This window comes from Plodia interpunctella, chromosome 29 (genome assembly GCF_027563975.2).
Source record: "Plodia interpunctella isolate USDA-ARS_2022_Savannah chromosome 29, ilPloInte3.2, whole genome shotgun sequence".
In the NCBI taxonomy this organism is placed as follows: Eukaryota; Metazoa; Arthropoda; class Insecta; order Lepidoptera; family Pyralidae; genus Plodia; species Plodia interpunctella.
Window position 1 is genome coordinate 2380325 of NC_071322.1, and position 18792 is coordinate 2399116.

At 36.1% G+C, this 18792-nt stretch overlaps 3 protein-coding genes across 4 annotated transcripts; 2 read left to right on the forward strand and 1 right to left on the reverse strand.

Moving 5' to 3' along the window:
• Positions 1-152: 152 nt before the first annotated feature.
• On the forward strand, positions 153-12276 carry LOC128682066 (zinc finger protein Xfin-like). Its single transcript, XM_053766536.1, has 14 exons — positions 153-450; positions 1708-1848; positions 2523-2745; positions 3277-3397; positions 4014-4148; positions 4793-4910; positions 6103-6291; positions 6529-6647; positions 7055-7165; positions 8019-8175; positions 8674-8720; positions 10162-10273; positions 10697-10804; positions 11440-12276. Exons 1-14 carry the CDS (start codon positions 310-312, stop codon positions 11617-11619), a joined length of 1902 nt encoding a protein of 633 aa, XP_053622511.1. The 5' UTR covers positions 153-309; the 3' UTR covers positions 11620-12276.
• A 1557-nt stretch (positions 12277-13833) lies between these two features.
• Positions 13834-17137, reverse strand: Snx16 (Sorting nexin 16). 2 transcript variants are annotated; one of them, XM_053766561.1, is made up of 2 exons: positions 16836-17137; positions 13834-16293 (listed from the first exon to the last, which is right to left on the reverse strand). In XM_053766561.1, exon 2 carries the CDS (start codon positions 16272-16274, stop codon positions 15420-15422), a length of 855 nt encoding a protein of 284 aa, XP_053622536.1. In that variant the 5' UTR covers positions 16275-16293; positions 16836-17137; the 3' UTR covers positions 13834-15419. The 2 variants fall into 2 exon arrangements, with proteins under 2 accessions (XP_053622536.1, XP_053622537.1); XM_053766562.2 differs by having other exon boundaries at positions 17030-17135.
• A 57-nt stretch (positions 17138-17194) lies between these two features.
• Positions 17195-18652, forward strand: LOC128682077 (uncharacterized protein). Its single transcript, XM_053766559.1, has one exon. The coding sequence runs from the start codon at positions 17536-17538 to the stop codon at positions 18436-18438; it is 903 nt and encodes a 300-aa protein (XP_053622534.1). The 5' UTR covers positions 17195-17535; the 3' UTR covers positions 18439-18652.
• The last annotated feature ends 140 nt before the right edge of the window (positions 18653-18792 follow it).

An 18792-nucleotide genomic window follows, 5' to 3' on the forward strand; every position in this document is an offset into this window, starting at 1 on the left:
TATAGTTACATTATTTCAAAAATCTCAAAATAATAAACAAAGCTTCGCGCACGTTACTTTCGGAATCTTTTAAAACCTGTTTATTTATTTTTGATAAAATTTGGTATTACTACAAAACTACTAGTATTTTTAATATAGCAACACCGGGTAAAGCAGCCATTTTGTGGTGTCGTTGCCTTCTTGATTGTTCTGCATCAAATTTTGTCTATTTTACATGGAAGTATTACTTTTTGTTGTGGGTTGATAACCAATCACAACATTATACAATAATTCGGTCAATTAGTTTTCAATTGTTTTAACCTATTTATAATGGAGCAAGATGTGGATAATGATTACAAAACTGTGTGTAGTGCGTGTCTTAGTAGTGATAGGGATTTGTATTCGCTTAATAACTTCCAGCAAGTTCATCAAATATTTCGATTGATAATGTATGATTTCGCGGGCGACCGGGTAAGTTTTGAAACTTTTACAAAATATTTAATAACGTATATTACAAATGTACATTACATAAATGTGTGCCATTTCTGCAGTATTCAGGTCATTGCACTTGGGAAATCTTTTATAGCTATTTTTTCTCAAGAATCAAACAAGTTTCCATTTAGTCACTATCAATTACATTCAATTTAGGTAGTTCAATAAGATAAAATTGATAGGTTGTCGTCACCAACCATTTTAATTAACCCACTGCTGGGGCATTGGCTTTTCATGTATTTTTTCATTACTAGCGGCCCTTCCCGGTTTCGCCCGGGTAAAACCAAAAAAATAAAAGTAGCTTAAGTTACTCCTGAAGGTTTCGTCTGGCTCTGTGCCAAATGTAATCAAAATTGTTCCAGTAGTTTTCGAGTATAAAAAAAATACATCTTTTCTTTTTATTTAGTACTAGCTATTGCTCGCGGCTTCGCCCGCGTAAATTTCATACTAAAAATCTCCGTCATTCTTTAAGAAGAATGATGAAGAGTATGTTTACCAATTTTCAGCTTTTTATTTTGAAAAATTGAGGGTAAATTATCAGAAATATCTGAAATATGTATTCATTAATTTGTTGTAAACAACCAAAATCCAAATTTTCAAGTCACTAACTTCAATGGTGTAGAACTTTCATATAAAAGTTTTTCACCCCTATCACCTTCTTCGGGGTAGAATATCCAAAAATCCTCTCTTAGTGCTCACCTACACTCCCCAGGGAACCTACATGCAAAATCTCAGCTTCATACGCCCAGCAGTCTCGGCTGTATGTTGTCTGTCAATCAGTTACTCAGTAACATAAGAACTCTAATGTTGTCAGAGTACCAACTTTAATCATCAATATTATATAAAACTTTATATAATATTGATGATTAAAGTTGGTACTCTGGGCTCATCTGGGCTCCATACTATGGTTTGGGGGGGAGAGGGTACCAACCCCCCCCAACAAATATATCAGAAATTATATTAATAATATCTATATTATATAAAAAAAAAATCTCAAAAATTATGCAATTCATAATTTTTGATATATTTTTTTTTTAATTTCACAGGTAAGTCATACAAGTATATAAAATATGAATTTACTTAGAAAAAACCCGTCATCAATCTTGAGAGTATCCCTCTCTTTACACTTCATTGTCAATCAAACCTGAAATTTCAAACATACTATTCTGTATAAGAACATTTTTTTATGAATAAATTAAATATTTATACAGTATAAAAAGTTTATTTTGTCATCAGCTCGGGGACAACCTGGTTGACATAGACCATCTAATCTGCTGGGAGTGCCTAGCGGTCATGAAGAGGATGGCTCGCTTCAAAAGGCAAGTCCACAACGCCCAGGAGCATCTGAGGGTGCTTGCCATGAGCCGATCACAAGAGGTAACTATATATGGCAACAGATGGCGCTATGTTGTCAAACTGACAAGTCTTGAACGCGCAATTAAAGTTTTCAAGATTAAATGCGTAAGAAAATATAACCTCCGACATGGCACTGTCAGAGCAGTGGTATCTCAGGCATCACACCCATCTGCAAGAGGCAAGGAAAATATAAGCACGAAACACGGCCGCACAGCGCGGCGCCAAAGCTAAGACTGAGTCACAAGCTAAAGCTACAACACTCCCACATTCATTTTAAAGCCAACACAGATTTGCGGTGACAACAGGTGGTGACATTTATGAGTCACTTTGCCGACGAGTACCATTTTGTAATAAGTACGAGGTGTTTTACCGACAATACAAACTACATAATAAACTAGCTTTTACCCGCGTCTTCGCTCGAATCACGTAATAATTGTATTTTTTTTTATGCTATATACATTTTTATGCACAGCAGCGCCATCTTCTTTATAAAGCGCTATTGACTATCAGACTTTATGACCAAATCTTACGGGAATTGCGTCTTTCAGGATATTAAGTACCCCATGTGTTAATCCAAGGTATTATAGCTACCTTAATACTTGTAAAAATTGGCTCAGCCATTTGAGCTTAAAAGGATTAAGAAACATACAAATTTTCGCCTATAATATTAATGGGATTTTAATCATCCATTTCAGAGTATGGACCACACATACATGTCTCAGTCGCTCTCCTCTCTGGAGATGACAACGAAAGTGGAGTACGATAAGATATATGTAGACTACTTCACACAAGAGGAGTGGCCGGACCAGTTCAGTCTGTCTATAACCACTGCGGAGGAGGTGAAGAGGGAACATTACGACGTCGCTCAGGTCGTCAGGGACAATATTCACTTGGATATAGACGATCATATGCTTGAAGGTAATTTTGGTTTGTTCTTTTTTTAAACCAATATAAGTACATACATTTTGAATTTGAATCACCAATTTTTAGTTTCGGTTCCCATACTAATTTATAACACACTTCATTTAATATCACAAATTGTTGAAAAAAAGAACAAAGAAATGTTAAAAAGACAGCCCCATCTCATGTGCTATATTATAAAAATACAAGCGGCCCGTCCCTTCTTCGCTCGGGTGAAACCATAATAAATTATAACCAAAAACTTGTTCAGGAATCACACAACTCACTCGGTGGCGCTTGCCTATGAACCGAGAGGTCCCGGGTTCGGTCCCCGGTTGGATCATGATGGAAAATGATATTTTTCTAATTGGCCCGGGACTTAGATGTCTGTATATGTATTTGTTATAAAATATAGTATCGTTGAGTTAGTATCCCATAACACAAGTCTCGAACTTACTTTGGCGCTAGCTCAATCTGCGTGATTTGCCCTAATATATTTATTTATTTTTCATCCTTTATTGTATGTAAGGATTGTCTTCCTCGTTCCAGTTCCGGAGATAGTGCTGGAGAATCCGGTGACCGGCGTGATGTCCCACATCGTGGTGGAGACTGACGCGCTGGTGTCGCGCAGCTCCTGCGTCCAGTCTGCTGACAACCTGCTCACTGCTCAGTAAGTCTTTGCTTCATCTATGCTTGTCTATGGAATTTCACGACGAGAACAAGCAATCAATATTATTAAGTACTGCTGGAATGGAGCGGCCGTAGCTAGACTTATTCTACAAACAAAATAAAACTGTTCACGGCTGAATAGGTAATAAAACTAGGTCTCGGATTCCTTGCCAGACTTAGTGGACCGCGCGAGTTAGTGAGTAGCAGCTGTCATGCCGTTTGCTGCATAAAGGAATTAGCTACATCGAACTTGTATTACATTTCTTGCGGTGAAAGTGAGAAACTTGTTGTTACACGAAAAAGATTGTGTTACATTTCACATTAGAGAATATTTCATATTATGTAATTAAAAACACTTTTCACGTTTTTTTTTTTATTAAAAATCCATTTTTTACATAAACTATCGAGGTTGAATACTTATTAAAAAAGCTTTGTCTATGACAGGGATTGCAAGATTAAAAATTGTTCTTTTGTACATGTGTGACACCACACATAGTTACAATTTTGATTTTTATGTGTGCACGCAACAGTGCGCATGCGTACTAAATTTTTACAAATAAACAAAACATAAAATGGTAGATAGATTTGTGTCTCAAAAGGCAATGTTGCCCCGGCAGACCGCTGTCCACCCCGGAGATAGGCACGATGATAACCGTGCTGCCAAAGCTGACGTCTACTGTCAAACAGGAGACAGTAATTAAGGGGGGGTACACCACAGAGTACCTCACTCAGGAGGAAATGTTAGCTGACAGGTGAGATCCATTGTAACTTCGGTACAAGGTTCTTAGATTGATAAAGAAGTTTATTTGCATCAACTGAGACACGTACAATTAAAAGTTGGAATATGTTACATAGAGATACACATCTATAAATAACAATAATAACATTGTTTCTTCGGTGATGGAGTTTATTTATTAATTAATCTGTTTACTAGCTTCCCGTCCCGGGTACGCTCGGGTAAACCATAATAATTTATACGCCTAAGTTTTAAAATTACCTCAGGAATCATACTATCTATTGATGAAAATCGTACAAAAATCCGTCTGGAACTTTTTGAGTTCATTGCGGACAGACAGACAACGCTTGAAATAAAAAACAATTTTTTTATATATTGTGTACTTGTGTTTTGTTTGTATGTAGTATGTGGCAAAAATAAATGAATTGTCTAGACATCTAATATAGGACTAGATATAGGTCTGTCCCGGCTTCGTTCAGGTATAACCGTAATAAAAACTTAGCCTATATGTTACTGCTAAAGGTTTCGTCTATCTCTGCGCAAAATTTCATCAAAATAGGTCTAGTATTTTTTGAGTTTATCATTTACAAAAGAACCAAAACATACAAATCTTTTCTCTTTATTATATTGGTATGATTAGTATGTAACAATATGTTGTAGAGAGGAGTCCAGACAAAAGGTGACGTACGCGAGCTCTGTGTACAAATGTGAGTTGTGCGTGATCGGCTTTTACACTCAACAGCAAGTTAAAGACCACTTCATGGCTGCCCACAGAGCGGTGAGATTTAATAAACCTTTATTACAAGCTTTAACTTTAACTCGAAATGTATTATGAAGTTTGTGTTCAGTTACGACCTTTTTGGTTTTTGTCTTAATTTTTCTAACGCACGGATATGTTTTATTTTCACGCATTAATTGCAATATGATTTCTTTGACAATAATAAAATCTTGTGACAATAATGTTATTATTGTAAAACAAATTATTCGAATAGCGGACCCCGAGCTCCGACGCCCATCGGCTGTGGAAGAAACCGGGAAAACGCTCAGATCAGAGATAAACATTTCTTCAAATAAAAACAGTAATAGAGTGCCTTCCCCTTAGATTCTTTGAGATGTTGTTTGCCAAAAGTTATGGAATTCTATTGGTTTAGTTCACGCGGGACCCGCCCAGCTGGGGCGGCCGCTTAACCAATAGGATTCCGGGATTTTTGACAAATGAAATTCTGTTGGTTGTTCGAAACTTAGCTTCAGTTAGCAGAGCACTAGTCGGCTTTGAGCCATCGTGAACCACCATCACGCTTTTATCAATTCCTTTTATTTCCTAGCGAAAAATAGTTTTAGATAAAGAATTTTATCAAGATGTTTTAAAAGCTTCCGTTCACTTTTGTAACCAAATTTACGGAACCAGTTGCAAGGGAAGCCTTTTCTTTCGCTATTTGGTAACTAGTTGTGAAAGAAGATTTTTTTGTAACTTCTTGTAACCAGTTACGAGTGAAGATTTTTCGCTTTTAGGTAACTAGTTGTTAGAGAATATATTTATTTTCCATTATTGTAACTTATTGTAACCAGTTACGAGTGAAGATTTTTCGCTTTTAGGTAACTAGTTGTTAGAGAATATATTTATTTTCCATTATTGTAACTTATTGTAACCAGTTACGAGTGAAGATTTTTCGCTTTTAGGTAACTAGTTGTTAGAGAATATATTTATTTTCCATTATTGTAACTTATTGTAACCAGTTACGAGTGAAGATTTTTCGCTTTTAGGTAACTAGTTGTTAGAGAATATATTTATTTTCCATTATTGTAACTTATTGTAACCAGTTACAAGTGAAGATTTTTCTTTCGCTATTCGTCAACCAGATTGATAGAACAATCATAGTATATCACATAGTATATTATTATCGTTCGTTATTGGAACGCGGTGTACGATATTGTTTATTTACGACGCGAATTCAATTGGACTCGAGCAGAAGCCGGGCAAGTCCGCGTGCAAGATATGCTACGTATACGTGGAGGACACAGAACTATCAAGCCACGTGCAGTCGCACTACACGCGGCACGCGTGCTGCGCGTGCGGACAGCGCGAGCGCAGCGCCAGGCTCATGCAGCTGCACGTCGCCGCTCATCACCAGGCGAGGGCTGGCGTGCTGCAGGGGAAGGTAATCACCTTGATTTGCAGCTATAGTGCTAACTAAAATATTTGAGTTAGTATCCCGTAACACAATTCTCGAACTCACTTTGGGGCTAGTTCAATCTGTGTGATTTTATCCTTATATAAATTTATTTATATTTAGTAATTTGCTAGCTCGTGAGAAATTAATATTTCAATATGAAATTTGACGTGAAAAAGTGCCTGTGAAGGTCTAATTTCTGAATAAATGAATTGAATCGCGTAGAGCCGCAAGAAGCGTCCGGAGAAGCCCCGGCCCCCGCCGAAGCCCGGGGACCTCCGCAAGCTGCTGTCCAGGACCACCATCGAAGGCTACCAGTGTCTCGAGTGCGATATGTTTTTCAAGTACGTCCGCTGATTAAATTACTATTATTTAAGAAATCATCACCATAAAAGTAATATTTAATGTAGCTGTCGAACAAACATAGCTTTCTTCGCGAACGTTTTCGCACGTTGTGACGTCACTCCTACATGTCATTCAGTATGGTGCGTTTGGACGAGTCAATGTGTGATTTTATTTTTGTCATATCTTCGAAAGTATTGTCATTATCACAGTATTTTTTTCACTGGTGTTTCTCATTTGTCAGCTCTCAGCTAATAGTCTAGACCTTAACCTAGATTCTAGATCTATTTCTAAATTTCTATAGGCGTTCTACATGTTAATATGAGGGCCTTCGAATAGTCATCAACACAAAGATGTTGCCAACTAGCCGATTGGCAATTGTTTTTGACACACCGTCGCCATGTTTTAGGAATTCCCGAGCGCGTAAGAACCACGTGGCACGCTTCCACAGAGAGGGGCTGCAGTGCGACCACTGCAAGAAGCGATTCGTTAATCGAACCACCCTGGCCACCCATCTCAGGCAAGTAACCTTAAAGATTATAATACACTTTGGCATAGCATTTCTTTTCACACATACAAGAAAGAGAGATGCATATTTAGAAATACACGAGTAGAAACGGGACAGTGCTAATATATTCTATGTCTCACAGCGAAATAAACGCTATGACGAAGTAATGTTCTTTCTATAAATGCGAAAGTAAGTTTGTTTGTTTGTTACCTCTGCACGATGTATCTACTCAACCAATCTTATTGAAAGTTTGCATACATGTATTTGAAGTGTGGAGAAGGACATAGAGTACCTTTTTATTCCGGAAAAAACTCTTCCCGTGGCAAATTCGTGCGGGCGAAGCCGCTGGCTAGAGCTAGTGGCAAATAGTTATTTATTGATGTACACGTACAGACAAATTACAATTTTGCATTTTTATACTTTTGCATTTTTATACATTACTGAACAAGTAAAGTGCCCAAATTTAGTGTACACAGCGTGATCATTTAAAATGAGCCATTAACAGAACGTATCAGATAGTCATAAATAAACTAATATAAACAAGTTTATTTTGTTAGACAAATTAAAAAACTCCCCACTCTCAAAATTCATATCGCCACAACTTTTGAAACGGTCGAACCGATTTTGATCATCAAACATATCTAAGAACAACCGCATAAAAATTTACTATCAAATAAAAAAACCCGCATACCAATCGATTCATCCATCATCAAAGACGCTACGAACAGACACACTTCGCGGTCAAACATATAACGCCCCTCATGTCGCGTCGGGGGTTACAGACAGACAGACACACCACACATAGCGGTCAAACATACAACACGCTTCATTTCGCGTCGGGGGTTAATGGATAATGGATGTGCAGACTCCACGAGGGCCCGCTGCCGCGCGAGGAGTGCCCGATCTGCCACAAGCTGGTGCGCTCCATACAGATCAAGTATCACATCCAGCGGCACCAGAACAAGTCGCGTTACGAATGCGCAGATTGCTCAAAAGTGTTCTCGCATCTCGCCACGTATCAGGTGCGTTGTGATTTCGATTTTAGTTTATTTATTTATTCACGAACAACTTTTACATTATGTTTGAAATTAATTATAACTAAATCATATAACAATTTCATTTTACAATATATTAAATAAAACATGATTAATTAATAAACTTCAATATGAAATTGAATTGAAATACAATTTAAATTTGCAAAATGTCATGTCACGAAACAAATTTAATAAAACCGTGATTAAGATTTCGATTGACCTTGATGGTTTTCAGTGGATTTTTTTAAAATTTTTGTAAATATTATGTTTATTAATATTGTCTGCCAGTAGTTTGTAGTTTTACTTTCACTATCGTTACATATTATGAAACAAAGCCCTCTGTCGCGTCTGTCTGTTCGCGATAGACTAAAATCTACAACATAGATTTTCAAACGGTTTTCACCAATAGATAGTGTGATTCCTGAGGAAGGTTTAGGTGCATAATTTATTATGCTTTAACTCGAGCGAATTTAATTCTTTCCCCAGGCTCATCTAAAATACAGCAGAGCCCATGCAAGCGACCAGGTGTTCAAGTAAGTCTGTTTTTTTTTTATATTATAACTAACTTGTGCTATATTCTTTTCCAAATGTCAAACAAATGTCTGTGGCCTAATGGTCATCACGCCGGACTGCTACACTGGAGGTCCCGGGTTCGATCCCCGGTCAGCACAACATGGAAAATGATATTTTTCGAAATAATCTGGGACTCGGATGTTTATATGTATATGTTATAGAATATAGTATCGTCGAGTTGGTATCCCATAAAACAAGTCTAGAATTACTTTGGGGCTAGCTCAATCTGTGTGATTTGTCCATATATAAAGAAAAATGTATGTGATCCCCACCGTAGCTCTGAATCCTTCAGCGATTTGTCTGCGTGGAGCGGAAGTGGAACTTCCGCTGTAGAAAGCGAGTAAACATAGCGGCCATCTGTGATATCACTTTGGAAATATTGATTGAAATGCTTACTAATATTGTAAATGCGAAAGCCTGTCTGTTTTATTTTCACAAAGATATTCACAGCCGCGTGCAAAAGTTAATATTTAATGCTCTTCGCCAGCTTACATTCCCTCGGGAACAGTTATTTCTTCATATTAAAATGGAATTGGGATAGTTGAAATAAAATATCCACAGCGCATTTGAAGTATACATAGCGCCATCTAGTGTTTTGTTGAACAATAGTTTTGTTGATGAAAGGTATCGTATGTCCTTCTCCATACTCTTAATTATATTACCGTACTCTTAATTTATATATTCTCCATACTATTAATTGGTTGAGTGGATAACGCGTAAAGAGGTAACAAACCAACGTTCGCATTTATAACACTACCTGCGCCCCGGGGCTTCGCAACCGTGGGGATTTCGGGGTAAAAAGTACCCTATAGGATATTCTAGGTTATATCCTACCAGTGTACCAAATTTCATAACAATCGATCAAGTAGATTATAGCGTGAAAGAGTAACAAACAAACATACATACATACAAACATCCTCACAAACTGCTGTTTGTGTGAAAGTACGCTGCGAACGTAAATAACCACGCGAACACAATATTTTTTTACAAAATTGTGAATATTTCAAAAATCAGACCAACCAACATACATACAAATGTATTTTTGCCCAAATTGATTTGTAGACTTAGTAGGAGTAATTGTGAAGCGGTAGTGGTGTAATGGTTAAGACGCCTGCCTGTGGATCGAAAGGTCTCAGGTTCGTATCCTACTCGTGCCACATGAGTTTGTATACCAATCTGACTCATATATAGTAGTTTTCAACGACCACCACTTGCTTCCGGTGAAGGAAAACATCGTGAGGAAACCTGCACACTGGTGGACGGTTTAGTTCACAAGTGTGTATGCGACTACCTGCCACTAGTGTCTTAAAAGTAATGTCAGATGCCTCTAGGCGACTTGAATAAAATCTGACACCAGTGTTAGCAATAACACACTCGATATGATGTGATATTAACCTTCAGATTCCCGTGTCCGATGTGCAACAAAGGCTATCCGACTAAAGAAGCGATGCAGGATCACTTCAACTACCAACATCTCGGCAAGACGTCGCACAAGTGTCCCGTCTGCGATAAGGTATTCATTTCATTAACTAACTTTCGCCCGCGAATTCGCCCGCGTACATTTTCATCCCAAAAAAAAAATCAACTTCAGCCGTTCTTTCATACGGTATTTTTATGGGTGTGATTTGTTTCGATTTAGGCCCTATTTCACCACTTTCTGATAAAGTATGCTGTAATCTGACAGATAAACTAACTGCTAACGCTATATGTTAACTATGTTACATTACTTTATCAGAAATGATGAAACAGACACTTAAATTTGAATTGTCTTCGTTAGATTTACCGTTATTACCGTCCAGTTTCCCGTGACGCGATCAATTCATTTCCCGTCACTTGTCCCGTCTCGTTTTCCCGCAACTGGCCCCGTTCAATTTCCCACGACGCGTCTAATTTCTCCCAACCACAAAAGTAAATAAAAAAATGATACATTTTCCAGCCCATCGCGTCCCGAGCTAACGTGGAGAAACACATAATGCGAGTACACGGCGAGAAGAAGGACAAACCGAGGAACCACGTGTGCAACGTCTGCGGGAAGACTTTCACGGTAATACCATCATTTTTTTATTCTTCTTCTTATTAGACTTATGTTATCACATCCTACTAATATTATAAATGCTGAATTGAAGATGTATTTGTGTATGTTTGTAACTCTTTCACGCATCAAATCTACTCGACGGATAGTTATAAAATTTCGAATATAACCTGGATTAATATATAGGGTACTTTTTGTCCCGAAATTCCCACGAAGCGAGCGAAGCCCCGTGGCGCAACTAATTAAACATATATGTATTTGCTACCCAGTACTCGCCCAGTTTCTTCCCAAACCCATGTACTATTTGGGCTTTTCGGAAGAAACGGGACAAAAAATGTCCCTATAATATATAGGGAAATGTTGTCACTGATTTGATTATATTTTTCAGGACAAAAATACTTAGCGTAAAACCATGTACAGTACATATGTAGTATATATTTTACTAGCTTTTGCCCACAACTCCGTATGTGAGTTAAAATCCTTTCCCCGTGGTAATTTCAGGAAATCCCTTCTTAGTGCTCAACTGTCCTAGAAACTTACACACGAAATTGCAGCTTTCTACGCCCAGTAGCTTCGGCTGTGCGTTGTCAGTCGGTCACTCAGTAACGCAAGAGTTTTATATATATAATATAGGTTTATTTCCGCAGGACAAAAAGGCGCTGACCCAACACGAAGTGATCCACTCGGGCGAGCGCCCCCTGGTGTGCGACATCTGCAACCAGACGTTCAAGCAGAAAGCGTCCTTATATACTCACAGGAAGAGGGTGCATAAGGTGTTCCCGGCCAAGCGGGTCGTGGAGTTTATGGAGAGTAAGGAGCCCAGTTAGGGGATTTAATGAATTAATATTTATTCAAAACACGAACACAATTACAAACTCACAATATATTATAATATGGAATACAGTGTTAGTTAACAAATAAATTTGCTCGAATTTTGAAAATACATTTGTAATGGTGGATTTTATGGTTAAAACATATTTTAATGGTTGAATAGTGGATATGAAAAAAGCTACGTAGGGGGTGTTGTATAAAAAAATATGTTGGGACATGTTTGGGGGATTTTGTGAAGATTGAAAAACCGATTATGATAATTTTATTATCGCGTCGCGCTTAAATCTTGTACATTGTTTAACATTACTTATTCTATATAGATAAACATCCAAGATGATCTGAAAAAAAATATTTTCCATTTTTATCTGACCAGGAATCGAACCCGGGACCTCCAGTGTAGCAGTACTGGCTACAGAGGTCGACAATAATCTATTGAAAGTTTTTCAAAAATTGTATACCGAATAGTGTCTTCGATTGTAAATAATCATACTAATATATATAACTCTCTTTTTCTTTAAAGTTATATGACTATGAATATTTGTGTAGATATGGCCAAATAAATTGTACACACAAAAAGTATTATTCGTATATTGAATGATCGATTGGTTAATTTAGATATATTTTATTTACGAATAAATATAATTTTAACAATACACGTAGTTTTTGTTATAGTTTCAACGTTACATGACGCCCCAAAAACCCGGAGGTTTAAAACAAACTTTATTCGGAAGATTCTGCTGTGATTTTGTGACCCTACAGCCCTATTTGGGAATGTTGTTGCCTATCATCTGTTTGCCTTTGTCTGTTTTATCCCTTAATCGCCTCTTACGAAGTTCGGTGTACGACAGATTCAGGTATCATATAAAAGGGGGGGGAACTACACGCCACAAGGTAACGCAACAATAGAATACAAAAAACAAAAAATATTTTCATTATAAATATTTTATTTAAAAATTGATAACGATTACACATCAGATAATGGTCTTAGAATAATAAACTCTATTACTAAACACATTAAATGCAAAATCGTAGTTCACTATTCGGTGTGTAGGTATAAAATACACAATACGCAGTGGGGCTAGCACGTGTTGCGAAAAATCTCACAATTTTGTACATAAATGTTAAGGCACATTCGATATTGCTTGTACATTGTTTAAATAATACTAGTGATGATAAATTTTAAAAAAAGGTACTTCTTTGTACTAGTTTTGTACACAAATAATGCTAATAGATGCCTGTGTTGAATATATATAGCAGACCTATTGGCCGTATTACATGTTCACGCTTCGTGATATTAAAAAAAATATGTATTCAATCCAATTCACTTCTTTTTTTGACAGTTATCCACTACTAATTTGCTAAAACAATGGTATATTACAAATGGTAATATTACAAATAATAATTTTGTTAGATTTTCGCGTAGTGCAACTTTTCAATTTACATATCACTATAGTGTACATTCGCAGTGAGACGCAGCGAACCAATCACAGCGTGCCATTGTGACGCGACGACAACCACACCGCAATGTGATTGGTTCCCAGCGTCTCGCTTCGAATCGACTCAATTTGAGTAATAAAAAGCAAACTTCGTCCTTACAACTGTGTGTGTGTGTGGTGACGTCAAGGGCGTGAAGTTATAATTTTCATACAGACACACACTTAAAAGCTAACAATGAGATACACATAGCACCTTACAAATTTATAAAGACATAAAACTGATTATTTATCCAATATACTATCTCTTTCATTATACTTTCTCTTTCTATTCTTTATATATACTGCGAAAGAGATAGCAAAATTGGACAAAAAATTATTCATAAAAAAATTGTGGAAAATTAAACTATGTTTTGTCACTGTCACACTATACAAATGACAGAAGGCGACTTGAACATACTTGAACTTAAAGTATGCCTTATTTTTTTTAAAAATAACAGGGTAAATCCTTATATTTTCAAAATCACTATAGTGATATATTATTAAGTTCATTATAAATGTCATAAAAGCGATGGACTTTAACACTTATCATAATGAATTTGTATTTATTATACCCAAGTAATACTTTCTCTAAGAGATACGCTATAATCAAACTTTATACCTACTAATTTCTCAACTTGTAACATTGCCTGAAAATAAGAATATATATATATATATATATATATATATATATATATATATATATATATATATATATATATATATATATATATATTTTAAAAAATGTTGCATCACATTACATATATTTAATGTGTTAAACCGCAGATAGACTCGCGCTGCGAAGACCGACTGGATATACATATATTTTCCCGTAGTAAAGTTAGTTTTTGTGAAAATAATTTTGAATACGTGACGCGAGTCCACCTGGGGCTTTATAGTTATAATTAATTCCTTAAAATATTCAATTCATTCGAAAACGAAAGCTTTTTACCAGCATTTCGAAATCACATTCCAAAATAATAATAAAAAATGATTAAATCAATTCCTTTTAAATATAATATCATATATCACATAGTTTGTACATGGGATGGGAGCAGACTATTAATAGTATATAGCTAAATAATTAAGGGTGTGGCTCAGTGACCATTACCAATGCCCTATGGCTTAGATCCCATAGAATTTTTTTATAGCTTACGTGCACACTAGCGCCCCCATAACATATAATGTCAATTCTTTTATTTATTAGCAAAAAAATCTATACAACAGGGTAGATGTAACATTTTTATTTTGATGACTATTCGAAAGCCCTCATAAGTTTAAAAAAAATACTGTGATAATGACAATACTTTCAAAGATATGACAAAAATAAATCGCACATTTTTGGACACGTCCAAATGCTCCATACTGAATGATACATACACCAAATTTTAAATGTCAGTTTAATGATCCAGCGACATTGTTACAGTCAATGAATTATCCCAATGGTCTTAAATATATATTTTCTATCTAGAGCAAAATTATTTTTTACAATGTTCTGTGTCCTTGTAATCTACAAATTATGCTACAAAGTTATAGTTTTCTAATGGACACCACGATTTATAAAACCAACATGTGTTGTAAAGTACACTATATAGTATAATAGAAATTATAATTCGTCCTAATAAAATTCTTTATCTAGTGTAGCATGATTGGTATTGATATTTTTTAGTTCTCACTAATAAATAAAAGAAATTGATAAAATGCGGTGATGGCGTCAGTTTGTGAGTATGCGCACACTAGCGCCACCACCACCTCAACAAGACCTGTGACCTCCGGAGAAAAAAAGCTTGGTGGTTAGTGTCGGGGACCTCCTGAGCTCGTGGGCTTCTGTAGCTACTCCGTTGAATGAAGATATGTATCAGAGCTAAGTCATCACCATTTGATTTGCAAATAGGATAACTTAACAATAATGTTTGGTAAAACTACCTATACCTTATTCATCTTGGACTGAGACAAAAAGTAAACAAAAAAGAAACGAGAAATTAACAAGCCAAACATTTAAGTAAGCTGACATGACTTCATAAAACAACAACAACAAAAAATTTTACATTAACAGAAAGTAAGAACAAAATTAACAAAGGAATAACTAGAAATAATGATTTTTTTTGTTCAAGGTTTATTTACCTTTTGTCTCAGTCCAAGATGAATAGGGTATAGTGTTGCTGATCCACAGGCCGATATTTTTTTTGTTATCGATAGTATCGATACTATCGGCAGCACCACAGTTTAGATGCTCTTCAAAGTCAACTATCTATAGTGATTTATTGATTTTTCGGCAACCCTAGTCTAAACTCAATAATTATATTAATATCAATATTATAATATTAATAATTTGTTGTACTCTGACTGCAGTTCGGACAGTTTTTAGCCTGCAACTCTAACTGTGCAATGCGTTTCTGTAAATTCATTATAGTAACATCTTTCTGCTTGATTTTCATTTTTAATGTAGTAATTGAGTCTTCTAGAGCTCCGTACACCGCTTGCACTTCCGGCTGATACGTGAACACTTGAGGAGGCTCGTCCAAGCAAAAGAACTCCCTTATAACCGGGTGGTTCGGCAACTTGCTCAGTAAAGCATTAACAAATATTTGCAATCCGCGAACCCTTTCTTCTAAGAATGCAGGTTCAAAATTGTCTCTAAACCATCTTTTGCCTGGCAGTGGCAACATCATAGTTGGCAATTCAGCTTTTAGTCTTGAATATAACCTAACAAAGTCGGTATACCTTCGGAAAACAAGCCAGGATTGGTCCCGTTTATCGTCTTCTACTTTGAGCTTGTAAATAGTAAACTTAGCTCTTTCTTCCATAACTTCATAACCGATTATTGGTATTTGTAAAGACTCAAACTTTTTAATTTCTGCACTGTGCAAGCTTAGATCTATATTGCTTATACTATTTTGTACTTTAGTAAGATTTTTGTTTGTGTTTCTGTATGCCTCGTTGATATTGCCCATGCTTTTGTAGTGGCTTCGTGATTGTACAGGTCTCCGTGGCTCGTTACCTTCGTTATCCGATACAGTTGTTTCAGCATATCTGGTCTTGTAGAAGTTGTTGAATTTCATTATTGGCTCGCCGTGCTGCTGTTCATCACTGGACGAAGATACATCGTTATTCATTTCATCACGCCTCATGTGGCTCCCATTCTTAGATCTGACTTCTGGTTTTTGTACTATCTCCATTTTTGTACTGTGTTCAGAACTGAAAGTGAGAAAAATTTATCTATGTAATTCTCAGTTGTGGAACTGTAATTGTATGACTATAATGAAGGTCCCAGAAGTCGTCTTCCATCATCATCATCACATTAACATGTCATGTCATTAAAAGGTCATGTCTTGGCATTAAGTAGTTACGATTTTTACCACACATAATTTTTAGATTTTGTTGTAACACTTGTGAGTTGAAGGACTAGGCATACTACTAATATGTATTTTCATTCAAGAGTTACGATTAGGTAGGATTTGTTAGGGCATTCCAGTGTTACGACAATAGTGGTAAATATTTACTACTCATAAAAAAGATAATATAAATTTATAGTGGCAAAACATACATTTTTTTTTTATATACAGGATTAGTATTTTTCGTGCTATATTCTATATAACTGACTAAAATATAGCACGATACTATAAAATATAATATGGGTGGCAACCCTAATACAATACCTATATAATAGATAATAGACCAATCTTGTTACGATTGGCCTTCACAAGGAATTACTGGTCCTAGACTAAAATAATACTTACAACACAATTGTAACGCCACACCTTACTCAATATAATATAGTTTATAACGACCACTATGTACAGTTCACCTATTATAGAGCAAAGAACACCATTGGAGCATATTAAAACAATAGATTTTGGTACAACTTTTGAGCTTGCTTGAGACAATCATAAAAAACCTTTTTGATTTTAAGTATTTAGAAAGATCTTAGCACCTGTTGCACCTGTGAATTACTGAGCAAAGTTATCAATAGAAAAAACCCTTTGTAAAAACAACAGTTCATAAAAATAAAGGGAAAATGAATAAACAATGAATGGAAAAGTGAAGTGAAACGATAGCTTTATGACAACAATAATATGAAAATTTGACAGTTGATGACAGTGAATGATTTTGATACATCAAATTTCAAAGAAGCAAATTCATCATCCTGTCTCTGCCCGCCCGGCGCGCCCGCGGGATCAGCTGCCCTGCCTACTTAACAGTCCGAAATAAATCATTTTGACAATATCAGTCAAAATGAAATTTGGTTCGGCTTGGCCTTGGCCTTTGACATTTCGTCATCAGGGTTTTGTTTACATTTTTGATTATAGAGATCAATTTTTAGCTTTATTTTAACCTTTCAGAATTGCAATATGAAGTTTCAAGTAAGTAGTTAAACAATATCATAATTGAAGAGAAGAGCTAACACGAAGTAAATTTTGTGAATGAATCCAAAACAAAATGAGCGAATTAACACCAATAACTACTTTACAATGCAAACAACAAGCCGTGCGGGCAGTGAGATTTAATGTAGACGGTACATACTGCCTAACTTGTGGTGCAGACAAGAAAATAAAGCTATGGAATCCACACAGGCAACTTCTGCTAAAAACATATGGGGGACATGCCAATGAAGTACTCGACGCGGCTGGTTCATGTGATAGTAGCTTTATTATATCAGGCAGTGCTGATAAATCAGTAATTTTATGGGACGTCACTACAGGGCAGCCAGTAAGGCGATACCGAGGGCATGCAGGGTCAATAACTTGTGTGAAATTCAATGAAGAATCAACAATGGCATTATCCGGCTCCATAGACAATTCAGTTGCTTTTTGGGACGTCGTCAGCCGAAGACAAGAACCTGTGCAGGTCCTGAAAGATGCCAAAGATACAATAACATCTATTCAAGTTACAAATTATGAGGTTTTAACCTGCTCGGTGGATTGCCATGTCCGTTTGTATGATTTAAGGGTGGGCAAAATGATTTCAGATTACATAGGCCATGTTGTCACATATGGAAGTTTGACGCATGATGGTCAATGTTACATATTAAGTTGTTCTGATGGAACTGTAAAGTTGTTTGACAAAGACTCAGGAGAGTTATTGAACACTTTCAAGGGCCATGAGAGCCAAGACTATCTATTACAAAATGCTGTGAATGAAAGAGACAGTCATATAATATCTGGGTCTGCAACTGGAGAGATATTCTACTGGGACTTGGTGTCAAGTTCCTGTACCCAGAAGTTGTTGCATACAAAGAATAAGCCGGTAGTGGCATTGAGTCATCATCCCACAGAAAATTTCTTGCTAACAGCATGTGAAGATGAGGTAAAACTGTGGGGTGTCCAAATTAAGGAGGAATGAAGGGACAAAAAAATATGCAATATTTTTTGTCCTAATGTAATGTGAAGTATGCAACCTAATGTAAAGTAAGTCAAGGAATGTAAGACCTTGCCCCAGCATTGATTTGTTGGAGATGATGCTGATTTGGAGACAATTTTCTCTTTGAGATTTTGTGCAAAGGCAAAAGTTAAATAATTATCAAGTTCGCCGTCAATCATATTGTATTCCCATTTGTCTTCATAGTAAGAAAAATATTATAATAAAGTATATGTTAAATGGAGAAAATAATGGACCCTGGGCTCCAACTCTTTACAACTGCATAAAGATACTTCAAAATTACAAAAATTAACTATTATATATATAGTGACTATTGTG

What these genes read in the sequence shown, in the direction of transcription:
- LOC128682077 (XM_053766559.1), top strand. Translation starts at nt 17,536, where the DNA reads ATGAGCGAATTAACACCAATAACTACTTTACAATGCAAACAACAAGCC.
- Snx16 (XM_053766561.1), bottom strand. Translation starts at nt 16,274, where the DNA reads ATGGAGATAGTACAAAAACCAGAAGTCAGATCTAAGAATGGGAGCCAC.
- LOC128682066 (XM_053766536.1), top strand. Translation starts at nt 310, where the DNA reads ATGGAGCAAGATGTGGATAATGATTACAAAACTGTGTGTAGTGCGTGT. An exon ending in CTGGCGTGCTGCAGGGGAAG is followed by an intron (nt 6,292 to 6,528) that starts GTAATCACCTTG and finishes TGAATCGCGTAG; the next exon opens with AGCCGCAAGAAGCGTCCGGA. An exon ending in AGTGTCCCGTCTGCGATAAG is followed by an intron (nt 10,274 to 10,696) that starts GTATTCATTTCA and finishes TACATTTTCCAG; the next exon opens with CCCATCGCGTCCCGAGCTAA.